This window comes from Ostrinia furnacalis, unplaced genomic scaffold (genome assembly GCF_004193835.3).
Source record: "Ostrinia furnacalis isolate ACB-3 unplaced genomic scaffold, ASM419383v2 OfSCF0389, whole genome shotgun sequence".
NCBI lineage: Eukaryota > Metazoa > Arthropoda > Insecta > Lepidoptera > Crambidae > Ostrinia > Ostrinia furnacalis.
The window spans coordinates 438,812-456,491 of record NW_021130628.1 but is presented as its reverse complement, the minus strand read 5'-3'; the positions used below and the strand labels follow the sequence as shown (position 1 = coordinate 456,491).

At 42.9% G+C, this 17,680-nt stretch overlaps 1 protein-coding gene across 1 annotated transcript in view; it reads right to left on the bottom strand.

Annotated features, from left to right (window-relative positions):
• Nucleotides 1–588: 588 nt before the first annotated feature.
• Pld (Phospholipase D) overlaps nucleotides 589–17,680 on the bottom strand; it is a 29,956-nt gene continuing 12,864 nt past the window's right edge. The window contains exons 13-21 of the mRNA XM_028317493.1: nucleotides 15,399–15,563; nucleotides 14,454–14,992; nucleotides 11,609–11,741; nucleotides 10,961–11,069; nucleotides 10,322–10,492; nucleotides 9,495–9,661; nucleotides 4,937–5,177; nucleotides 3,726–3,941; nucleotides 589–1,214 (exon numbers count right to left, since the gene is read on the bottom strand). Of these exons, the coding sequence (XP_028173294.1) occupies nucleotides 984–1,214; nucleotides 3,726–3,941; nucleotides 4,937–5,177; nucleotides 9,495–9,661; nucleotides 10,322–10,492; nucleotides 10,961–11,069; nucleotides 11,609–11,741; nucleotides 14,454–14,992; nucleotides 15,399–15,563 (1,972 nt within the window). The 3' untranslated portion in view covers nucleotides 589–983. The remainder of the gene's footprint in view (nucleotides 1,215–3,725; nucleotides 3,942–4,936; nucleotides 5,178–9,494; nucleotides 9,662–10,321; nucleotides 10,493–10,960; nucleotides 11,070–11,608; nucleotides 11,742–14,453; nucleotides 14,993–15,398; nucleotides 15,564–17,680) is intronic.

Genomic DNA, 17,680 nt, shown 5'->3' with positions numbered 1-17,680 from the left:
CAAGCTTAACGAAGCCAAACATCATGACATGTGTGTGTTGAATATTCATGTGAAGTATTTCTGATAGAGTGCGCTAAAGGCTTCTCTGAGTAAAGCTTAAGTCACGAGTAGCAACGAAACCACGACTTTGACGCACTAGTGATAATTTAATATGTGAAATTGAAAATTAATGGATTGTTAATTTCACTTGCTAAGGGTGGATTTTTCAATAACTTTTAACTGAAGAATAAAATTGGCACATAGACAATTTATATGGTAGGTATATGTCATAATGACAATTTCATTTTTCAAATAAAGTTAAATGACGATTCAAAAATAGTGTTAATCAGGAAGTAACTACTTAAAACTTTACTCGGAGATCTTGTAGAGGCTCTAATTAGTATTTACCTAAAATTCATCTATTTGGTACGTATAAATTAAGACCCATTCACAGGGTTTACATCATAACAATTTTAAATAAGATATTTTTTGATTGAGTTTAAATAACTAATTAAAAACCTCTTAGTAAATAAAATTGTGAATGTACAATAAATTAGTATGTAAAAAAAACAATGCCTAGTTTTTTGTTTACAGTGTTTTTGTTTGGATTTGTGTTTTTGTGTGTAAGTGCTGTACGCAGGGATGTTGACATCAATTATTAATTAATAGAAGTATCATGGAAAGAATACATTTATGTTTTAAATCCAATTTTCAATAGCTATGAAATTATCAATAATTCGATGAGTTTAATTCAAAAATAGTAATGTCACAAATTTATAATTTCCTTATAAAAATGCAGAGATAAATAATGAAAATAGTTTAATATTTTTAAGATTGAAATTAATATAGTAAGTAATGTCAATATCCTTAATCTTTATTTATTTGTCTACTACTTAAAAATACCGGCAGTAATTGTATTATTATTCTTTAAACGACTTCTTTTCCTATCATCAAGCGTAATTTCAGGCTCCGTTAAGGGTATTTCACACCCTGTATACCAAATACTACGTCCATAAAGCTGTAGGCATCATGCCTTCCACCGAAGCTTGTCGCGGAGTCAGCACTTCGTTGCACAGGAACATAAGCGGTAAGTCGACTAAATACCCGCGTATAAGGTCGATTTTTCTGTTAGCTAGCGCGCGGTCAGAATGCCAAAGCCCGCGGCCGTTCTCTTCTTGGTATTTCTTTAGTTCGGCGAACGTGTGGACTGAGTCGGTGGGGAGGCAGTGGAATACCTGAGGATAAGTAAAAGCAATGTTAGGCAATTTGTAATCATTAGTTCGTTTCAGCTAAATGACGTCCACTGTTGGACAAAGGTGGGCCGATGATCCGGTGAAGGTCGCGGGAAGAACCTTGAAGAGGACTGAGCGGTCGTTATGGAAATCCTTGGGGAAGGGCTAGGTAATTAAATCTAGTGCTGGATTAAGTCTCAAACTCCCTCTACCCCCATTCGCTGTGCGACAGGGTGGCACTGCTTAGTTTACTTGCTCATTCATTGTATGTTTTATGTCACCTCTGTCTTATTTGCTTTTTTTTTTCATTTTACCTCTTTTGTCTTTTGTGATGTCCATGGCAATAAATGTTTCTTTCTTTCTTTCTTTCCATCTACAATATTTTACAGCTAGGAAACACACAACATCGTTTTCGCAACGAAAAATAGTAGATAATATTTATAGTTTTCTAGGTTTCTGCAGGTTACAAGTCTGCGACTATGACTAACCTATCGTCATCATCATCTTGTACACATTCTTCATTTTATTTAGCATTTCTACATCTACATAAACATCCGTATTCCTTTTCCACGTAGCCTTCTACACGTCCTTATAGAAGTCCGAGATCCTCCCAGAAGATAAATTATGAGTGCCAAGTAGGTAAGTATGCCTCACCTCTTCATAAACATCAGTATTCTTGTTCGACGCAGCGTGCTACATGTTCTTTTAGAAGTAATCCGAGCAGGATCATCCGTTTATGCAGAGGTAGTCTAGGTCCTTCCCCAGCAGCCTAAGATGAAAGATATTCAGCCTGCCCCAGCATCCAAGTAGAATGAAGATGTGACCCATACCTAGCTGGCACTTTTACGTAAGAGTGCTAGCAAGGTTTGGGTTACCTCTTCATAAGCATCTGTGTTCTTCTTGGACGAGGCTTGTACACATCCTTGTTACTCTTCAGAGCAGGGATCATCCATATTTGAGGTAGTCCAGGTCCTCTCTTAGGAGTCCGAGATCCTCCCAGAAGATAAATAAAATTACGAGTGCAAATTAGGTAAGTATGCCTTACCTCTTCATAAACATCTGTATTCATCTTCGACGTAGCCTGCGAAACGTCCTTAAAGAAGTGATCCGAGACGGGGTCATTCGTCTATGCCGAGGTAGTCCAGGTCCTCCCCCAGGAGTCCGAGATCCTCCCAGAAGAGGAATTATAAGTGCCAACTTGTAAGTAGTATCCTACCTCTTCATAAACATTTGTATTTCTCTTCCACTTAGTCGGCTACACGTCAGTAATCGAATCAGGGGTCATCCGAGGTAATTTAGGTCCTTCCCCAGCCTAAGATGGAAGGTATTCAGCCCCAGCATTTGAGTAGAATGAATAGGTGACCCATACCTAGCTGGCACTTTTACGTAAGAGTGGTAGCAAGGTTTGGGTTACCTCTTCATAAACATATGTGTTCTTCTTGGACGAGGCTTGTACACATTCTTGTAACTCATCAGAGCAGGGGTCGTCCATGTCTATCCCGAGATAGTCCAGGTCCTCCCCCAGTAGTCCTAGGTGTTCACTAAAGCTATATTAGTACCAGCTACGTAAATATGCTTTACCTCTTCATAAACATCGGTATTCCTCCTCGACGTGGCCTGCCAGACGTTGTTATAGAACTCATTGGAATAGGGGTCATCCATGTCTATCCCGAGGTAGTCCAGGTCCTCCCCCAGTAGTCTTAGATGTTCACTGAAGCTATATTATAAGTACCAGCTACGTAAATACGCCTTACCTCTTCATATACATCGGTATTCCTCCTCGACGTGGCCTGCCAGACGTTGTTATAGAACTCATTGGAATAGGGGTCGTCCATGTCTATCCCGAGGTAGTCCAGGTCCTCCCCCAGTAGTCCTAGGTGTTCATCATCAACAGCCCTTTACAGTCCACTGCTGGACTATGAGCCTCCTCCACTATAGTGGAGGGTTTTGCCATAATCTCCACGCTTGGCAGGCGGGTTGGAGATCGCAGTTTAAAAGATTGATGTTTTTCAGAGAGCGCTGCTGCCCATTCTCTGTTTGATGTGTAGGTGTTAGCAAGGGTCGTCCATATTTATGCTGAGGTAGTCCAGGTCGTCCCCCAGTAGTCCTAGGTGTTCACTGAAGCTATATTATAAGTACCAGCTACGTAAATATGCCTTACCTCTTCATAAACATCGGTATTCCTCCTCGACGTGGCCTGCCAAACGTTCTTATAAGAAGAAGCAAGGATCGTCCATATTTATCCCGAGGTAGTCCAGGTCCTCCCCCAGTAGTCTTAGATGTTCACTGAAGCTATATTATAAGTACCAGCACCAGCTACGTAAATATGCCTTACCTCTTCATATACATCAGTGTTTCTCTTCGACGTGGCCTGCTGCATGTTTTTATAAAACTCATCGGAGCAAGGATCGTCCATATTTATACTGAGGTAGTCCAGGTCCTCCCCCAGTAGATATAGATGTTCACTGAAGCTATATTATAAGTACCAGTACCAGCTACGTAAATATGCCTTACCTCTTCATAAACATCGGTATTCCTCCTCGACGTGGCCTGCCAAACGTTCTTATAGAACTCGTCAGAGCAGGGGTCGTCCATGTCTATCCCGAAGTAGTCCAGGTCCTCCCCCAGTAGTCCCAGGTGTTCCCGGAAAAGCCGCTTGCGCAGTGCGCCCGCGACACGCCCGCTGGGTAAGGTTTTGCCGTTCATGGTCCCGTCGATGAATTTTTCGTCCTGGAATTTGGATTTATTTATTGAAGTAAATAACACAGACGAACAGTATTTGTAATGATCAATTAAATTATTTTATGATAGATAGATTTGACTCTTTTCAAGCTAAAACTCGTACAGTCGTGGTCATTAAGATTCGAGTATAGGTCGCGCAACAAGAGTTGAGGCCATCGACAAAAGCACAGATTTATGTCTGTTTACGCTTTCTGCGCTGACGTCTTGCGTACTGACAAGTGCTTTCTGTCTCGCTTGCACACATTTAGCAACTGCGAGGTAGCATATGATATTTGAACTTGAAGTGTAATGTGGTGTGTTCTGTATTCAAATATTACATTAGTGTATTGCATTGTTGTCCTCAACTTTCGCTGCGCGACCTATAAAATATGTCTAAGGCTGGGTTGCACTATCTTACTTTAACTTTGACAAACGTCAAAAATCTGTTAAACTCCATACAAAAAACATCGGTTATCGTTAAAGTGACGGTCAAAGTTAGGTGGTGCAACTCAGCCTTAATCTATACATTATAAAGCTGAAGAGTTTGTTTGTTTACTTGAACGCGCTAATCTCAGGAACTACTGGTCCGATTTGAAAAATTATTTCGGTGTTAGAAAACCCATTTATCGTGGAAGGCTATAGGGTATACGAGACACGCTACGAGTAATAGACACAGAGCAACAATGAAAAATGTTGCAAAAACGGGTTTTCACGCGTACGGCAATTTTGGTGACTGAATGAATTCCTGGCAATAAGTGGTGACTGAGTTTGTTCCGGCGTTTCTTCTCAGCACTTGCCATATGTTTGTCTCGAAGCGCTGGTAGGGCCCAAAAGATAAGGAGACATGTAAAGTGCCCCATAAGGGCTACCTTTTTCTTTTTTTATTATTTTCTATTGACGTTCATAAGTGCCACTTGTGGTCTAAACTGAATAAATATTTTTGATTTTGATTTTGATTTTTACGATGTCGCGGGCACAGCTAGTACATTTTATACATTACATACCTCAAGCAACACAGCGATTTCCGAGTCCCTCGTCCCCAGCATAGACCTATCGTTGATATTTGCGCTGCCGCAGATGATGATCTTGTCATCGGCTATCATCAGCTTGGAGTGGACGTACACCAGTTCCGTGATAGGCTCTCCATCCAGGATGGAATGCGTTCGGAGGCCGTGGAACGTTATGTACTGGGACGGGTCCTCGATGCCGGCTTCGTAGAGACGCGTGAGGATGGCTTCTTTGCTCCTGTTTAAATAAAAATACACTATTAAAAAAATATATATGTTTTGACAACAAAAACTGGGATTGAACAGGAACGAAATTCACCAGATCGTCAAGCCAGCTAGTGAGAGATCTCCCTACACTACGTCTTCCGTAGTCCCCATTCGAGAACTTTTTTGTCCCAACGGTCATCAGTTCTACAAGCTATGTGCCCCGCACACTTAAGCAAATACTGGCAGTAGTGCCATCACCACGAACACCCGGAAAGTTTCCTGCTTGTTGTGCGCTGATATGATGCTATTGAAGAGCACTACGTGTGTGTGAAGCCTTAAAGTATAGTCTGTCTTCACCTGGATACGCTCTGGTAGTTCCAGTGCGCAAGGTGACCTTCTCTCTTCAAGTGTCATAGTTTCACCGGCGCTTGGGCAGCTTTGACGGCTTAGGATTACTGCGATACCATTGCTGAGCGGCTATCGAACAAGTGACGCAATAGCGTGAGGGGGCTGCGTTACTTTTACGAAACAAAAACTTGCGTTTACGTCGAGGCGACACTGAGGCAACGTTGCATTGACGCTGCGCGGGCGTTCTGGCAAGATAAAGACGCTCAAAAGACGCTAGTGTGAGGGTGTCCCTCAACCTCTGAAGATCTGGTGAAAGCCGCAAGAAACACCTGGATTCGGGCAGCGTAGGGTCGTTGTGGAATCCTTGTGGGACCTTCGTCTAGGGATGGAACTAGGCTAAAACGATGTCATATTTAGCGTGACGTATTCACCTGGATATGCTCTGGTAGTATTGGGACTACGTCAATGCGTCACCGCGTGCAACGAGGTGCAGTTGTGAAGATTAAAAGCCTTTGTCCAGGGACGACACTAGGTTGAAACGATGTCATATTTAGAGTGACGTATTTAACTGGATTTGCTCTAGTGAAAGCTTCAGGAAACACCTGGATTCGGGCAGCGTAGGGTCATTGAATGTGGTGAAGCAATAAAGTATTGAGTATTATGGAATTCCATAAGGGATCTTCTTCCAGGGATGGAGCTAGGTTGAAACGATGTAATATTTAGAGTAACGTATTTACCTGGATATGCTCTGGTAGTTCCAGTGCGTCACAGCATGTAATGAGGTTCCCGAGGGCGCGCCCACCTCGCCTTCGAAACCAGGCAGTAGCGGCATCACCACGAACATCCGGAAGGTTTCTTGCTTGTTGTGCGCTGACATGCGGTTGAACAGTGCTTCGCCTATGTGTGACGCCTTAAAATATAGTATCTTCACCTGCAGAAGCTCTGGTATTTCCAGTGCAGCACGGCGTGCAGTCAGGTGACTCCCTCTTTGAACGTCTTAGTTTTCATTTCAGTAGCGCTTGCGCAGCGTCGACGGCTTAGGGTCACCACGAAGTCATTGCTGAGCTGCTGCCGAACAAGTTTATTCAGCAGCCGCTCAGAAAAAACGTCGAAAAAAGCTAGTGAATGGGATCCAGTAGATTGATCCAGAAATGGAAAAAATTGGATCGGTAGACGCTGAGCCAGTGTCGCGTAGACGCTGAGCCAGTGTCGCGTAGACGCTGAGCCAGTGTCGCGTAGACGCTGACCCAGTGTAGCGTAGACGCTGAGCCAGTGTCGCGTAGACGCTGAGCCAGTGTGCGTAGACGCCGAGCCAGTGTCGCGTAGACGCTGACCCAGAGTCGCGTCGAAAGACGCTAGTGTAGCGTCCCTCAATTAACAACCATGGTGTAAATGTCTTTACCTGGATATACTCTGGTAGTTCCAGTGAGTGACGGCATGTAATGAGGTTCCGGAGGGCGCGCCCACCTCGCCTTCGAAACCAGGCAGTAGCGGCATCACCACGAACACCCGGAAGGTTTCCTGTTTGTTGTGCGCTGACATTATGCGCTTGAAGAGCGCTTCGCCTATGTGTCACGCCCTAAGGTATAGTATTTTCACCTGCAGAAGCTCTGGTATTTCCAGTGCAGCACGGCGTGCAGTCAGGTGACTCCCTCTTTGTATGTCTTAGTTTTCATTTCAGTAGCGCTTGCGCAGCGTCGACGGCTTAGGGTCACCACGAAGCCATTGCTGAGCTGCTGCCGAACAAGTATATTCAGCAGCCGCTCAGAAAAGACGTCGAAAAAAGCTAGTGAATGGGATCCAGTAGAATGATCCAGAAATGGAAAAAATTGGATCGGTAGACGCTGAGCCAGTGTCGCGTAGACGCTGACCCAGTGTCGCGTAGACGCCGACCCAGTGTCGCGTCGAAAGACGCTAGTGTAGCGTCCCTCAACCTCTCTTTGAAGGTCAATTAACAACCACAGTGTAACATGTATTTACCTGGATATACTCTGGTAGTTCCAGTGAGTGACGGCATGTAATGAGGTTCCGGAGGGCGCGCCCACCTCGCCTTCGAAACCAGGCAGTAGCGGCATCACCACGAACACCCGGAAGGTTTCTTGCTTGTTGTGCGCTGACATTATGCGCTTGAAGAGCGCTTCGCCTATGTGTCACGCCCTAAGGTATAGTATCTTCACCTGCAGAAGCTCTGGTATTTCCAGTGCGGCACGGCGTGCAGTCAGGTGACTACCTCTTTGTGTGTCGTAGTTTTCATTTCAGTAGCGCTTGCGCAGCGTTGACGGCTTAGGGTCACCACGAAGCCATTGCTGAGCTGCTGCCGAACAAGTTTATTCAGCAGCCGCTCAGAAAAGACGTCGAAAAACGCTAGTGAATGGGATCCAGTAGAATGATCCAGAAATGGAAAAAATTGGATCGGTAACGGAACAACGGGGTTAGAGGGTTGCGTTACTTTTCCGAAAACGTTGCGTTGTCATCGTGGCCACGATGAGCCAGTAGACGCCGAGCCAGTGTCGCGTAGACGCTGAGCCAGTGTCGCGTAGACGCTGACCCAGTGTAGCGTAGACGCCGAGCCAGTGTCGCGTAGACGCTGACCCAGAGTCGCGTCGAAAGACGCTAGTGTAGCGTCCCTCAATTAACAACCATGGTGTAAATGTCTTTACCTGGATATGCTCTGGTAGTTCCAGTGAGTGACAGCATGTAGCGAGGTTCCGGAGGGCGCGCCCACCTCGCCTTCGAAACCAGGCAGTAGCGGCATCACCACGAACACCCGGAAGGTTTCTTGCTTGTTGTGCGCTGACATTATGCGGTTGAACAGTGCTTCGCCTATGTGTGACGCCTTAAAATATAGTATCTTCACCTGCAGAAGCTCTGGTATTTCCAGTGCAGCACGGCGTGCAGTCAGGTGACTCCCTCTTTGTATGTCTTAGTTTTCATTTCAGTAGCGCTTGCGCAGCGTCGACGGCTTAGGGTCACCACGAAGCCATTGCTGAGCTGCTGTCGAACAAGTATATTCAGCAGCCGCTCAGAAAAGACGTCCAAAAAAGCTAGTGCATGGGATCCAGTAGATTGATCCAGAAATGGAAAAAAATGGATCGGTAACGGAACAACGGGGTTAGAGGGTTGCGTTACTTTTCCGAAAACGTTGCGTTGTCATCGTGGCCACGATGAGCCAGTGTCGCGTAGACGCTGAGCCAGTGTCGCGTAGACGCCGACCCAGTGTCGCGTCGAAAGACGCTAGTGTAGCGTCCCTCAACCTCTCTTTGAAGGTCAATTAACAACCACAGTGTAATATGTATTTACCTGGATATACTCTGGTAGTTCCAGTGAGTGACGGCATGTAATGAGGTCCCGGAGGGCGCGCCCACCTCGCCTTCGAAACCAGGCAGTAGCGGCATCACCACGAACACCCGGAAGGTTTCTTGCTTGTTGTGCGCTGACATGATGCGGTTAAAGAGCGCTTCGCCTATCTGTGACGTGGTATGGTATCTTCCCCTATGGTATAGTATCTTCACCTGCAGAAGCTCTGGTATTTCCAGTGCGGCACGGCGTGCAGTCAGGTGACTCTCTCTTTGTATGTCTTAGTTTCGGATTAGGATCGGTAACGGAACAACGGGGTGAGATATTGCGTTTCTTTTCCGAAAACGTTGCGTTGTCATCGTGGAGACGTTGAGCCAGTGTCGCGTAGACGCCGAGCCAGTGTCGCGTAGACGCCGAGCCAGTGTCGCGTAGACGCCGAGCCAGTGTCGCGTAGACGCTGAGCCAGTGTCGCGTAGACGCCGAGCCAGTGTCGCGTAGACGCCGAGCCAGTGTCGCGTAGACGCCGAGCCAGTGTCGCGTAGACGCCGAGCCAGTGTCGCGTAGACGCCGAGCCAGTGTCGCGTAGACGCTGAGCCAGTGTCGCGTAGACGCTGACTTAGTGTCGCGTCGAAAGACGCTAGTGTAGCGTCCCTCAACCTCTTTTTGAAAGTCAATTAACAACCACAGTGTAACATGTCTTTACCTGGATATGCTCTGGTAGTTCCAGTGAGTGACAGCATGTAATGAGGTTCCGGAGGGCGCGCCCACCTCGCCTTCGAAACCAGGCAGTAGAGGCATCACCACGAACACCCGGAACGTTTCCTGCTTGTTGTGCGCTGACATAATGCGGTTGAACAGCGCTTCGCCTATCTGGGGACAGATTTAGGGGTAAATAGATAAAGTTACAAATGTTAAGGGCACCTTGGATTACTTTAAAAGAGGACCAAGTCACTACTTTAATAGAGGACGACACAAAATGTTCCTCAAGAGACGCCACTCACTCAGCGAACGGATGCCGGCGCAAGTTTTCATGAAGGCACAAACTGCCAACTGTGAACTTTTGGGCTAAGCAGAAGAAAATTCATAGATGTCCGACACTGAACCATTCCAGTTATGACAATGTCATCAATATTTATTTATTAGTTCCGATAACTGCCACGTTAGACAACCTTAATACATTTAATTAAGAAATTTACAGGAGGGCGTTACTATCAATACTGGGTAAGTAGTTTTTGATTTTTTTTACTTAAAGTTTCATAATCGTTGGATTATATGAACAAATTTAACTAAAGTACGGCCAACGAGAAGCGATACTAAATGTAAACAAACCCAAAGTCATGGGTGAACCCGTCTGACTTTGACATATTTTGACGGTAGAACGAGACATTACGACAAATACACAAGATGGGAAGAGACAGATAAAATTGTCAACTCGACAGTCGTATCGACCTTTTGTATCGCTGCTAGTTGGCCGTACTTTAACAAGTATAATACTTGTAGAGGACACTTGTCATTGGGCTATCTCCATACCTGGTTCCTAACATTAGGGTTGGTTCTCGACAGTGTGATGAAGAACTGGTTTTCTATGTAGATGTAGTTCTGCGCGCTGGTGATGGTATTCACGTACGCCTCGTGGATGCTCTGTTCCACTGTATCCGGGTCTAAGAAACCGCAGGACCAGCTGGAAACGCTTCGAAGCACCTGTAGGAATAAAACTGAGTTAATACCTTTAGAAACTTTCAAGGCCAATGTGTAACCCTCTTAATTTGAAGCTGAATGTATCAAATTTCAATAAATAAATTATGCGTGTAAGTCACATGCAAATTAACATCTTTATCACCAGCCTCAGCCTTCTGTTGGACATAGGGTCTCCCCCAATGAGGGCTATCCTTCTTATATTAAACAGTTGGCACCACTGGCAATTGACATGTCCCTAATCCCTCCTACCGCTTCAGAGCTCACTAGTTGGCGCCACTGTGTTCGCCAGTAGGAAGTGACAGTGACATTAACGGCAATGTCACTGTCTGCCAACCAACTGAAAGCCTAAACTAAAAAGACTTGCAATTATAGCTGTTAGAATAGAACTCAATTAGATACCTACTACGGTTTTTAATGTAATACATGAGATGTGCTGCAATTAAAGTAAAACGTTATTTTTGAGTTGCTTACCTGGCATGTCATATTGTTGATATCTACGTTCAGCTTATGGTTCAGATCTTGAAGTGGTTTGATGTTTGTGTACGATTTTGGAAGTAAGTACGGGTAACTGATGTTTTGTCTGAAATGAAAAAAAAAGAAGATAAAAGTAACTTCAACCATTAATCATTTAATTACAATTAAACATGGTATGAAAAGATGTTAGGTACAGACACGGGACTATTCCCACCTCTCGTTCCCACCACTGCAACTCCTGTGTAGCCAGGATCTACAGCTTGACCGTCACAAAAACCCAACCAGTGAAGGTCAAGTTTGTCCCGGGGGAAAGTTAAACTGTCATTGGACCCGCAACGAAATTAATCAGAAGAACATAGGAGGAGTTCGAAATTAAGGTTCGACTTGCTTATAAGGTACAGACAGTGAGAACGATACGTTTAGCTAAAATTAGAATGCAAAAGTTAAATTAGAAACACCACAATATTAGCGATGATTCTAAAGAAGAACAAAACTACAGCAAGTCAAAGAACTCTTTTAACTTTCTGAGATTAAGATGAAGGTTTATGATTTTGAAACAAGAATGATATATTCACTCTATGGATACTTTCTAACCATTCCAATTAATTTTGAACTCTATATCAATGTGCATAAAGTTGTATTTACCTTGCTTTTTCGAGTTTTATGGCATTCCATCTTTGAATAAAGTGCCTCGCAACATCTCTCGCAGCCGCGCCTTGCACCATAACCCCGACGTCGTGCCAAGGCATTCTAGGCGTTGTGTTTCTGTCCACTAAGTCTGAAATTGGATAATATATTATTTACTAGCTTTCCGCCCGCGGCTTCGCCCGCGTGGAATTTTGTCTGTCACAGAAAAACTTTATCGCGCGCGTCCCTGTTTCAAAAACCGGGATCAAAACTATCCTATGTCCTTTCCCGGGACTCAAACTATCTCTATGCCAAATTTCATCAAAATCGGTTCAGTGGTTTAGGCGTGAAAGAGAGACAAACAGACAGAGTTACTTTCGCATTTATAATATTAGTATAGAAGTATAGATTAGTTTACGAATTTAGTCAAAGACATGCTTTCGTATAAGGCCAATGTAAATTATTTTGGCTTTATGTAGGTATGTATTTTTTGCAATACAGACAGAAGATATACCACAAAATCATACACAAATAGCCCAATCAAGAGGCTAAGTACCTTCTGATTGCCTTGCTAAACTACACTGCTAGGATATTCTTAAATTATTTAAATACTAAGGCTGGGTTGCACAATTTTATTTTAACTACTAGCGGACGCCCGCGACTTCGTACGCGTGGACCTCGTTTTACTCCATTAGGGGTGNTTTTCGGGTGAATGACATTTGATTTTAATATTTTAATGTTTATAAAATCGGGAAATAAGTGATTGAATTATTAGTTTACCTGTGAAATGTGATTCCTTGACTTTTATTCGTTCGATCAGAACGGTTTTTACACCATTTCACCACACAAGACATGACGTTATTTGTTTTATTTTTCGCCGCCTAAATGTGTCAACTATGTGAAGTTTGCACTCGAAGTGGTGTAACAGGGTGTGAATGTGTGCGTGCCGGCCTGTACGTACAGGCGAGCTGGTGTAACCTAATGTCACAGTATTTTGTTGATGAGACTCCGTCCGCCTTTTTTTATAGGNTCAGGCATTGAGGTATTTTGGACGAAAAGATGTTGCGTAGTTTTCCGAACGCTGCCCAGCCGAGTTGGATTCGACGATTGACCTCCTTCTCGAAATTGGACCTACCTAGCTGGATCGTTTGTCCGAGGTAGACATACCTACTTGTCGACAATCTCGAGAATTGAGCTCCCAACTGAAACTGGGTAGGGCGCAACATGGACATTCGACATAAGCTTCGTTTTGTCCATGTTCATCTTTAGGCCTACCTGTTGGGAAAATCGATTAAGGTCTTCGAGCATTGTGCCAAGATCTTCCAACGATTCTGCCATGACCACAATATCGTCGGCAAACCGATGTGTACACAGTACCACAGTGTACCGAACAGTATATGTACACCTCCACAATATCTAGAGACCATAGTGAGCATACACTTTAACTTTCAAGTCTCTTACTTTAAAAACCGAGGACTGTAATACAAACTTCTAACCCCCTTTTTAACTCCCATAAGGGTTGAATTTTGCAAAATTTCGTCTTAGTGACTACCTACGTTCTAAAAGGAGTACACCTCCTATATTAAATTATTATTTTAGTGTCCTTTGATCATCTACAAACAAATCACACCTCCTCTGAATAGTCACATGTCCAATTGTTGTACTACATATTTTGTTTTGTAACATTTTTGATATTTTCTAAAAACCGCAATAAACAAATTGGACATGTATGTGACAATTCAGAGGTATGATTTATTTATGGTGATCAAAGAACACTAAAAATATAATTTAACTGGAGTCCACTTTGATCATCTTGGTGATCAAAGATGATGTGGTGACTAAACATGTAAGCGCTTTGGGTTTTCTGTAAGCTTATTATGTTGCTCATTAAATAAATAAATAAATAAATAAAGCCAGGTGGAATAGACCATTAACCCCTGAGAACTCTTTTGAGACTTGTAGTTTCTGAGAGACTTCGTGATGAGTGAGTGAGTCACTTAGTCATTCAATGACCTTTCTTTCTACTAAAATTATACGTACCTATAGTAATTATCATTAAAATCAAATAAGTAAGTACCTACCAACCTAAGTAATTAAAATAAAGACCCTACCAAAAAATTAACAAATTACATACAGAAAATAAAAACGAAGTAGGTAATTCTTATCCTATTTAACTACAATCGCCCACGCGCCCATCCCATTTGTCCGCCGCTGAACCGTACCCTAATATTCATCTCGGTAGATGGCGGCACATAGTAAGAATTTGCAAGGAAGTTTGTAAAAAGTCACTAATTAACACTTTGATTTGCTCGTTTAAACACAGTGAATGATTCAAATAGGTACATACAGTGAATGGTTCAGTTACATAAAATATCTTTATTTATTAAATTTTCAATATTATTTACGAACAGCGCTATTCATAGTACATGTAATATTTAGTTACTAATTTACTAATGATGTCGATAGATGGCGTTTGACAGCTTTGCCTTCATGAATATTTACGTACCTCAAAAATTTTTGTCAGGCGCAAGAAGATTTTAACCAATGACGATAGATGGCGCTTTTCCACGTCTTATGAAAATCCCAAATATTTTACGGGATCCTATTTTTTTCCAAAACAAAATTTAGCCTATGCTACTCGTGAGTTATGTAGCTTTCGAATGGTGAAAGAATTTTTAAAATCGGTCCAGTAGTTTTTGAGCCTATCCATTACAACTAAACAAACAAACAAAGTTTTCCTCTTTATAATATTAGTGTAGATAACAAACGTCAAAAATCTGTCAAACTCCATAGAAAAAACACCGGTTATCGTTATTGTTATGATTAAAGTTAAGTGGCGCAACTCAGCCTAAATTCAACTTACCTACAAAAGGCAGATCTAAATTATTAAAGTCTTTAACGATAAAGTTAGTGTAGTCCTTTCCGATCCACAGTTTCGAGTTTCCTTCAACGTCCTCCAATGCCTCTTTAGTTTTTTCTGTGATCACCCTTCCCTCCACCACTTGAGCTAAAGGTGTCGGCTGACTGACCCCTCTACTAACTGCATTTGGCGTCAACCCTAACGCGTCAGTTAGTAATATTTGGTCGTTGGATAAAGCGTACTTTTCGGCCTTTTTTCGTTCAGAATCATCAAATTTCTGCTCGTTCCTTTCTTCTTCATACGGAGGGTAGATTATACTGATGATGTCTTTGCCTCTGTCAGTGATTTTGTTGAGCACGTTCCGTTTTTGGACTTCAGGTGTTTCGAACTTGGATAGATCAGTTGTTTGGGTTTTGGCAGAGTTGATGAGGAGCTGGTCTCCAGGTTCTAGCACTGGTAGGTTGGCTGGAGCGCATTCGGATTGGGATTCCTCGCCTGTTGACCCGTTAGGTGTGTCTGCTGTAGTTTCTATGGGGGTCATGCTGTGGAAAAAATAGTTTTAAGTTAGAATCAAAATAGCCAACTGCCAATTCCAAGTTATCCAGCATCTAAGTAAGCCAAGCTTATTGGGAAGAAAAAGGCTTTGAGTGATCTAAGTATATGAAAAGTCAAATAATTTTGTTATTGAGGAAACGTCGAATTCTCTGACTTTTGATTTATTTTAACTCGCAAGGTTTACATTTAATAATAGTTTTCCTCATTTCTGCTCGTTCTTGGAAAACTGAGTTCTACTTCAGATTATAACTCTTGTATAGCCCTAGCTATGTACCAAGCTTAACTGCAAGGGAAGGCCAAATCTTACTCAGTTGGCCGTAGAAAAATTCACAAATTGACAAACATGTAACAACATTATCATAAATAAACCTAAAGAATAATAGCTTAACTTACTCATTCAACCCGATCACGATGTCTTTAGAGCTCTTGGCCAGTTCCAAAGCGGCCTCGATTCCGTTGGAGTAGGGCAGACAGATGCCACCGCCTGGAGAGCTAGAGGTCTTTTTCTTCATTCGTATAGCGTTTGCCGGCTGCGTTATGTTGCCGAGGTCTGTCAACCTGGAGGCAAGTGGGTATTGTTATTATTTATAGTGTTATATCTTGAAAATGGCTTAAGATAAGGCACTCATCGTTCATCAGGCAAGAAACCATGACTTTTCAGTCAAAATCAATCGACAGATAAAAATACACGATTACCTATGTTTATCATCGTCCTATTGACCGTAATAGATCGATGCCGATCTTCTCAACTTACCAGTCAGAATAAGAAGAAAAAGCTGGATGATAAAAGGGCTATTTACCTGTTTATCATCGCCTTAGTGGCTGTTTATCATCGCCTTAGTGGTTGTGGTTGGGCCTCATAAGAAGGCTCAAGGTCACCCAAAGGGCGATGGAGCGGGCTATGCTCGGAGTTTCCCTGCGTGATCGAATCAGAAATGAGGAGATCCGCAGGAGAACCAAAGTAACCGACATAGCTCGCAGAATTGCTAAAATCAAGTGGCAGTGGGCGGGGCACATAGCTCGTAGAGACGATGGCCGTTGGGGCAGGAAAGTTCTCGAGTGGCGACCACGGGCTGGAAGACGTAGCGTGGGCAGGCCTCCTACTAGGTGGACCGACGATCTGGTAAAGGTCGCGGGAAGAGCCTGGATGCGGGCAGCGCAGGACCGTTCATTGTGGACACCTTGGGGAAGGCCTTTGTCCAGCAGTGGACGTCATTTGGCTGAAAAAAGAAAAAGAAAAAGAAAGAAGAAGTGGTTGTGGTAGATATCGATAAGATTTTTTTAGAGCTGTGCAGTGTTGACGATGCGATGAAGGCGCTGACGAGACGATGACGTTTCAATGACGCTAGTGTTCTTCCTCACTAGCATTAGCGGCCTTACCGATGAAAAAAAGGAGAAGATACAAGAAGAAAATATCAGCAGCAGCGATCGATGCCACCTACAAAATATGAGAGAGAGAGAGTGAGGGAGAGAGAGAGAGAGAGAGAGAGAGAGAGAGAGGGAGAGAGAGAGAGAGAGAGAGAGAGAGGGAGAGAGGGAGAGAGAGAGTGAGGGAGAGAGAGAGAGCGAGGGAGAGAGACGCCCACGAACGCGACGCTCTGGTCCACGCAGACAATCTTCTATACTTATGAATAAAGATAAGAAAAAAAATAAAGATAAGGAGAAAAGATAAGAACAAAATACTTCTTTATAGCCTGACCAGGAACATAAAAACCCTGGCATAGAGGCGCTTCAATTGCATTTGATAGTGCAACACTGAGTACAGTCGTACATGTGTTAAATTAATAGGCTAAATTTATGTATCAGGATTCAGGATTACGGGCTAATTTGATATTTTCATAAATTAACGAAAAATATTATTAAAGGTAACCTGGTTTAAATAAATTAAATGAAACCATCAATCGAGCTAGTAGGATTTATTTTATTATTCATCAATAATCAAATTCAGAACTTGAATATTCAACTGCAATGTCTGCTCATGAACGCTTCAAACTCGGTACTTCTTTCCCAATTCCATAAAATTCAAAACTTAGAAAGTGACAAAAAACTTTAAAATAGGTAGTTGAAACAGACTACAGCTAATTTTCATAGTGGACTGTACTATACGATAAACATGTCAGTCAATTTGACAACCTTTGTCGGAAACATTATTCAATGAAAATATTGTCCGAACCCTTAGTATTTCTCTTCGACAAATACATTAACACATAGTGAACCACTTTTCTTTCACGATTATAAAAATATTTTAGCAATTTAATTCACAAAATCAATTGCAAACATTTAAAATAAAGTTTGTTTACACTTTGACAAAAATAGACTGACATGCAAGGTGACATGTAAATGAAGTTTTCAGTTACTGTTGCCATTAAAAGAAATTAGTACCATTAGTTTTCCGCAACATGGCGAGGGTTTTTATGTTCCTGGTCAGGCTATACCTGTGTTTATCATCATTCCAGCGACCGTAGCAGAGATCGGTGCTACCCACAAATGCCACGCTCTAGTCGACGCAGAATCTAGCTATCTTCTCGCGGTGAGCCCAGAAGAACGCCAATAAATTTTTTTTTCCCCTTTTTATATCTGCAATCGACTTAGGTCATAATCAGATGTTTTGTCTTGCTTTTTTGTTTGTGTTCATGAGGAGGGGTATTCCAGTAAATTCTCTCCCTCGGTTTTTA